Raw genomic sequence first — 7600 nt, 5'->3', positions numbered from 1 at the left:
CATAATATAGATTTTTTGATCGGATTTTTCAGATTCGGATTATATACCGAGCTCTCTATCTCTTTTAGTGCATGGCATTAGATCTTCCCATAACTGTTTGGTACCACAACGACATATTCATTATATTTTTCTTTACAACTTTTTATGGGTATGGTCTCCTTATTGGCCAAGTGATAGAATCGAATTAGAAAAGAAGATGCTGACAAGTACACTATTGGAACTGCGAAAGGCCACTAGAGAGTTTAAAAGCGTGTAGCCGTGTAAAGATATATTAACTACTTGCAAAACTCTTTTATTGTACTATATAACAGTGTGGACCTCTTCAAACATAAGACAGCCACGTCTCCTAACTATTGTCTCATTGTCTGAATGAAGTACTCAAATTTTGTTTTTGCTTACCTTATCCATTCGTCCATGAGGACTCTAAAGCGACGTCTCGGTTTGATGATGGACCATCGTAGAGTTAGTTTGACCAACCTAACCAGATTCCAAAACTTTTAACCGACCTTAGTTAATGGAGTATATAGAGATCACAATTTGCAGAAGCAAAAAGTGTTAACAAAAGATGGACTTATATCGGATTCGAATAAAGGATTAATATAGTGGCGGGTCAAAATACTCGAATTCGAAAAATCCGAACTAAACCCGACTTAAAAATTTCCAAATCGAATCCAAACCGAAGACTAAAAGAAATTCGAACGAGTTCTAAACTTCTAAACCGTACAAATGAAATTTGAATTGAGAACCCGAAATATAATTACTTATACAAAATATTAATTATCCTTAGAAATTAGATAACCCAATTATCCAATACTACAATTATAAATTCAAAAATATCAAACGTTTTAGATTAAAAAAAAATTAGAATATCCAAAATATTTGTTAATTTTAAGTTTATAAAAAAGTAAATGTTTTTTTTTTAAATCTAACCAACATTTTAAAAAATTTCTAATATTTTAGATATTTGAACCCAATCAAAGATAAGAAATATCCGAACGAATCCTATACGGCTATACCTCTTAACCCGAATAACCCGAACCGGTACCGAATGCTTCATTTAGTACACATGAACGATTTGAACTCAATACATTTTGGCTTTACCTTTACGTTCGGACATGTGTTCTTTGTTTTTTTCCCCTAGATTCATTGTAGTATTGGTAATTTGGTATGTTCTTCTATAACATTGAACCAAACGCGTTCATAGTAACACAATCCAAACCAGTTTTTGTACTTTCTGTAAAGTTTATATGGTTCAAAGTTCAAACTAAGACAAATCAAATCACTTCTAAACAACCTAACATACTAACTTTGGTGAGACTTTTTGTTGTTCTTTTTATACAGTAACTTACACCAATGGAATCGTCATTTACAGAGTGATATTAAAAGAGAAGGTCCTATGGTTTTGTATCGTAGTATTTGTTGAGAAGTTTCTCTGTATATTCTCCAAACGTCAAGACTTTATCAGAGAGAGATAACTCTTCATGGATTGTAACTTCCTTTGGGAATGTTAGCTTCTGATTCCTACAAAACATCACATTCACATTTTCTTGTTGTTATCAACTTTTGTACCAACAAGAAGATGTTTCCAATGCTAAATCAATCCAAAGTTATCTTAGTTCAGAATCATACCAGTCGGGTTGCATGAACAATGCAAATGTCGATCGCTCTAGACCACGAGCCTCTTCTCCTTGTGGCGCCTGAACACAAATAAGAAACTATGGGTTCATTTTGGTGTACAGAGAGAGAGAGAGAGAGATCTGAGGCTTAATACAATTGGAAGGAACTATCTATGCTGAACAGATATGTTTCTTTATTCCAGGAGCCATATCCGCAAAGGCACAAAGAAATATTTACAAGAAATATTTACCCGTACACAATGAGGTGTAGCACAAAGATATCCCCTTGACAGAATTGCTGTCGTCTCGCCTATTTGGTATGCTATTTCATCTTCCCCATACACAACCTTCAAATGTAAAGGAAGCATAACAACTAAGCAAAGTGTGTAGCTCATATTCATGACAGAACAAATTCTGTTTCGCCATTAGATATCAAATAGGCTCCACTGAACTATGCACAGTCTTCAGGAAAGACCAGTATACTTTACCTTTACAATCTGACCTGACCGTGTTTGTATGTATAAGCCAGAGGCAGGATCTGGGCAAGGTACTTCAACTGAATCTCTAGAAAATATTGCACGAGTAAGACCTGTGGATATTCATAGAAGGATACACTTTAATAGCACATCACAAATGAGGAACATATATGCATATCATCTATACAGAGAGGAAGATAAGTATGCTTATACAGTTATATCTAGCAAACCGCCTTTAAAAAAAGGAGCCAACTAAACTTAGGCAAACATGAACAACTCAGAAAAGCAAGAGAGAAGAAAATCTGATACCTGTGAGTGAACCATGGTCCGAATGCCATCCGCACCAAGATGAGATGGAATCTTTGTCATGCATCGTGCTGAATGGAAGACAATATGTCAATATATCAGACAATGAAGTACTTTTTTCGCCCAGATGAATTTTCGGCATAGATAGCATGAGTTCAACAAGTATTAACCGCTAAGGGACTGAATCACAAATGTAAATCAGCAGAGTAAGAGCTTGTGAAGGGCCGGCATCTAATTTTACCTTTCTTGGGCAGGAAAATAATAAAGCAGACGTCCTTTGTGACAACGAGAGTCAAGTAGTATCTTTTCAAGATTTTGATTTTCATGTTGTTTTATACCCTTTGACACTGCAGATCATGGATTGTAAAGAGATTCAGAAAATAGACAATGATGTAATCAAGACAATTACTAGTACCATGGAAAAATTTAGGACCAGAGTCATGCTAATGCACAATATAAAGACCATGCCAGCATCCAGAAAATAGACTGGTTTCAGAAATTATATTCACCCACTTATATTAAATATTCGTCATTTCACAAGTAAGAAGTCAACTAGGCTACTCTACAGGCATAGTCACATAATGATCCTGTTTTCCGGAATAATACTTCAGTGAAAATTTCTGCTTCTTGGATTGAAATTCATAAGAGAGCTTCAGCTTTCCGCTCAATTCCAAGAAAATCTTTGCAATTGAAGATTCAATGTCGCGAGTACATGTATTCAATGATGTTAAGTATAGATTCAATATCCCCAATAAAAGTACTTACCATATTGATCACAGTGGTAAGCTACCATAAGCCCAACTTTGAACATCAGACTACCAAGAGCTTTGAAAGCTGTTATGTAATGAAAAAGAACACACATTTAATTGGAGGAAAGATGAAAAAAACAAAAGCGAGCATCAATGAAAACAAGCTAAGGTTGCAAACACGAGCAGTACCAGAAATTCTCAAACTTGTGCAATATATGTGATCATTGATACGTAATAAAAAAAACAGCAAGGTGTTAAAGTTGAGACACCAAAAGCTTATTACTGATTAAACAAAACTAACAACATCCAAATTAAAGCATGTATCACCTAGTTACCTCCTTCGAGTTCCGGTAACGAATTCCTTGGCCATATGTTTGATCCACAATATGATGGATACCTACATCATGATGTAAAGAAAATAATACGTAGATGTATTAATGAATTATATAAGAGAAACAGTCTGTTAAATTTAGCAGAACACATAGATCATGTAAACATAACACAGAAAACTACTTTATATTCTGATTTGGATACTGAACACAGCAATACATAACATAACACAGAATATTACTTCCTTACATGAACACATAGTTCATGTAAACACAAGACTTCCATCGGGCAGTCAATATTTCAACACATTTCAAGAATGCTACATAAGCCAAAGACTTTGCAAACATAAGTACTGATGTTATTTACCGCTGTATTTCATATGAATTACTTGTTGGAACATCTTGTAGAGGATTAGCATAGTATGAACCTTTCAACATGTCTGCACAAACAACACCCAAACTTTCTTTTCAGTACTTTCATCAGAGCAGGCCAAAGATATACATTGCCACCAAAAAAAATATACATTTCAACTTCTTGTATACAAAGGCTAAATAGATGGTATAGCTAAATAATTTCTTGCAGTTATCTAGTAATATGTAATCGAACCAAACAAGATGTTAAACGAAAAGCTTTACTTAGCCACCTAATTGGAACTGCGAAATCTCGTTTTGTTTATTAAGTATTAATCATAGACATAGACTGGGAAATTTCATTTCTGTTCTGCAGCAATAAAACAAAGTTTGTATAAGCTCACCAAGCTTCCCAGATTCAAGTTTCTCTTTGCCATGACTCCAACCAAAATTGTACCTGAGAAGAAACAAAGCAAAAGAGTAGGGAATTGGAAACAAAAAAGGAAAAGAAGATTATAACTAAAAACTAAGCTGAACAAGAAAATCAAATCTTCACCTACTATGAGCATCTTCAAGCTCCCTCTTCACCTCTTCAGGAAGACCAGCTAACCTTTACAGAGGAACCAAGTAAACCCTTAAGAGCTATTCAAACAAAAAAAATCAAACCTTTTTATTGAATCAATCACTTATACAAAATTAAAACATTACCTAGGTGCAAGCTGAAGTAGATTCTGTCGTAAAGCTGAATACCCTGGAACCTAAAACAAAAATTTGAAATCTTTACTCCTAAATCAACACAATTCAGGTGAGAATTAACTATACAACACAAAATTACATGCACAAATTCAATAAAGTTATGAACTTTATACATCTTTTAACCAACTAAGAACAAAGCAAACAACCATAGTTGTTGTAAGAACACTGGAACCTAAAAACACAAACTTCACACTCAAATTTGAATTCTTTACTCCTAAATCAACACAATTGAGATGACAAATTCAATAAAGTTGTAAACTTTATACATCTTTGAACCAATTAAGAACAAAGCAAACAACCATAGTTGTTGTAAGAAGAGTGATCCATACATCTTTAACCGAGAGTATTCCAAGTCCATTAGGTCCAAATCCTTGTTCAATCCTCTCAGACAAGTCTATATCGCTCTGTTTATAAACAGTCAAATCGAAAGAGAAAGAAGAGTTAAAGAAGACAAAAACAGAGCACAGAGAAGACAACAGTATAGACAAGTTCGGGCTCAATCTTTAACCTTGAGCTCTGAGTAAGATACGGTGACAGTGGAAACCGTGGGAACGGTGGAGTCCGACGAGAGAGACATGTGGCGGTACGTAATTAGACGAGGAGAGAAAGGATAAGGACGACGTCGGCGAGCGAGAACGGTGAAAGAGAAACGAACTCGGCGGTACACCGGAGATCTTGGAACTGACTAAATTGATAGAAATAAGAGAAATAAAACAATTACTAAATATTTAGTCCAAACAGTTTGAAAAAAAAAAAAAATTGTCCAAAACAAAATTATTACTAAATTTTAATTTTTTTTTGTAAAACTATGAGCATGTGACCGGGGGAAATAGCAAAAATCAATTCACACTATTTGCTGCTTTGCTAGCGGTATTTTTATACCAAACTACGATATCTGGTAAATAGCAACATAAATTCACAAAAAAATTAAATTTTTAACCTAAACTATATGAAATCAGCCAAAATCAACATATACTGAAACGATGTAAGCTAACCACTTAACGGCGATGAGTGAGCCGACACCGTGATACTGGAGAGACATCAGAGTTAAGTAAAATGACGTTGTTTCGTGAGTTTAGGATTTTCGAATTGAAGATTCGATGAGTGTTTGCTTTAGCAGTTCTTTTATTCAGAACCCTACACTCACTTATATAAGATATTTTATTTGAAAAAGTGGAGGTATTTTAGCCTCCTAAGATATACCCCAACGAGGATGGTCTTAAGTCGCAGACCAAACAAGAACTTTGTAACAACTTCTAGTATTTAGTGTTGGAACTACATTTTACATAAGCTAATTGGGCTTAATAAAACTAATTAGTGTGAATGTGAAATGGGCTTAAGAAAGGCCTATCTCATGTTGGAGTTACAAGAGGAGTAGGGTTAAGTTGAAGTAGAAACAAGAGCGACTTATGTTTTGCACTTCCGTGAGAATATGTCTCCATCGTTTTATGAATCCCTAACAATCAGTATCATGGAGACTCATCACGTTGCCCACCTCTCCTAGATTTGCGTTGGGTGTGGTTGATTGATTTCAAAATCAAACTTACCCCTTAGGTACTGGTTTTTTCTCTTTCTTCAGTTTTTTTTTTTTAGAATCCCTCTCAAAAGCTATTATCGGAGATGCCCGTGCTCTAATATAAAATTTGAAATCCAAGTTTATATCGTTAAAAAAATTACACATGATTTAAACTAGTATTTAGACATCAATGAATGAATAACATGTGATTTCAACAAAAAAAATTGAAATAAATGTTTATATAACATATGGTTTTGGTTTAGATGTCAGGAAATCAGTTCTTTAAACCAGTAAATCCTCCCTTAGACTTTTGAAATAGTTTAGTTTGGACTTCAAAGAAACTGTAGTTAGATCTTTTTGGCCAACCATAAATTTCGATCCTAAAACCTCGTCTAACCAAAGTTCCAATTTGTTCTTGCATGGTCGCATCTAAATTTAGTTATCAATGTTACAAATAGTGTTATTTACTACAAAAAGCATCTTCCACAAAATAAAAACTACAAATACTACAAAGCAATGCCCTTATTACTCCAACTATTATATTCGACCCGAATTATGAATCGACTAATATGTTTCATAACAATTATAGCAAGTTTTTTTGGAGTCAATGTATAGGTAGAACTCTCCAATATCATTGTCGATCTGGCAATGCAAATTCAGGGGTTAAATACATAAACTACAAAGCTAATGCAGTCATTAAGTTCAAGGATGCAGGAAACGATGTATCACGTTGGATGTGTACTCTTTTTTTTTTTTTCAACGAAAAACTTTATTGATTAAGAATTAATAATGTCAGCATACAATTGATTCTGCAACCATCGAGGTGGACAAACACCCGTACATAAGAAATTGCTATCTAGAACACCAAACTTAGCAAGGAGATGGGCAGCTTCATTACAACAACGCTTAGCAAAGACAAAATGTATATCAGAAAAAGAAATAGTCCATTGTAAGATATCTCGGCAGATCCCTTCAATTAAGGCATTGTGAGTTTTCCCTTGAAGCATATCTATTAAGTCAGAACAGTCACTCTCCAAAAAGACTTGGCGATATCCTCGAATCCAGATTTGTTGTATCGCAGCTAGGAACGCCTTTGCTTCTGCTTCAATAGGTGTGGATGAGTTTGGAAGAAGAGAAGATCCCCAACATCTAGGATTACCGTCATTGTCTCGTAAAATCCAACCACAAGATGTTCTGTAAGTATAAGGATCAAAAGCTGCGTCTACATTACACTTCATAAAAGGCAAAGGGGGTCTACTCCAAGTAATTTTATGAGACTGAATTGGGATATGATTAATATTAGATGGGATCGCTGGAGTTGTAGCTGTGATCCATTCGGAAACATCTGCTTGAGCTTTAATAATAGTATGATAGATACTTTGTTGAATTTGGTTAAAAGTTAGATCATTTCTTGATTTCCAAATATGCCATAATAGCCAAAAAGGTAAAAGCTTTTGTTCTTGAGATACTCCTACAGCAATTTGCAATTGTAAGATGTCCG

At 34.6% G+C, this 7600-nt stretch overlaps 1 protein-coding gene across 2 annotated transcripts; it reads right to left on the bottom strand.

Annotated features, from left to right (window-relative positions):
• Positions 1–1197: 1197 nt before the first annotated feature.
• LOC17879542 lies at positions 1198–5330 on the bottom strand. Of its 2 annotated transcripts, none has more exons than XM_023779029.1 (14): positions 5092–5330; positions 4913–4987; positions 4536–4585; positions 4384–4437; positions 4232–4284; positions 3844–3916; positions 3483–3544; positions 3164–3232; positions 2640–2745; positions 2402–2469; positions 2105–2205; positions 1868–1963; positions 1630–1697; positions 1198–1521 (listed from the first exon to the last, which is right to left on the bottom strand). In XM_023779029.1, exons 1-14 carry the CDS (start codon positions 5158–5160, stop codon positions 1395–1397), a joined length of 1071 nt encoding a protein of 356 aa, XP_023634797.1. In that variant the 5' UTR covers positions 5161–5330; the 3' UTR covers positions 1198–1394. The 2 variants fall into 2 exon arrangements, with proteins under 2 accessions (XP_023634797.1, XP_023634798.1); XM_023779030.1 differs by having other exon boundaries at positions 4384–4432; positions 5092–5329.
• Between the last annotated feature and the right edge of the window lie 2270 nt (positions 5331–7600).

The sequence above is a fragment of the Capsella rubella genome, unplaced genomic scaffold (assembly GCF_000375325.1).
Source record: "Capsella rubella cultivar Monte Gargano unplaced genomic scaffold, Caprub1_0 scaffold_7, whole genome shotgun sequence".
NCBI classification, from domain to species: domain Eukaryota; kingdom Viridiplantae; phylum Streptophyta; class Magnoliopsida; order Brassicales; family Brassicaceae; genus Capsella; species Capsella rubella.
This window is presented reverse-complemented; position numbering and strand designations above follow the sequence as displayed.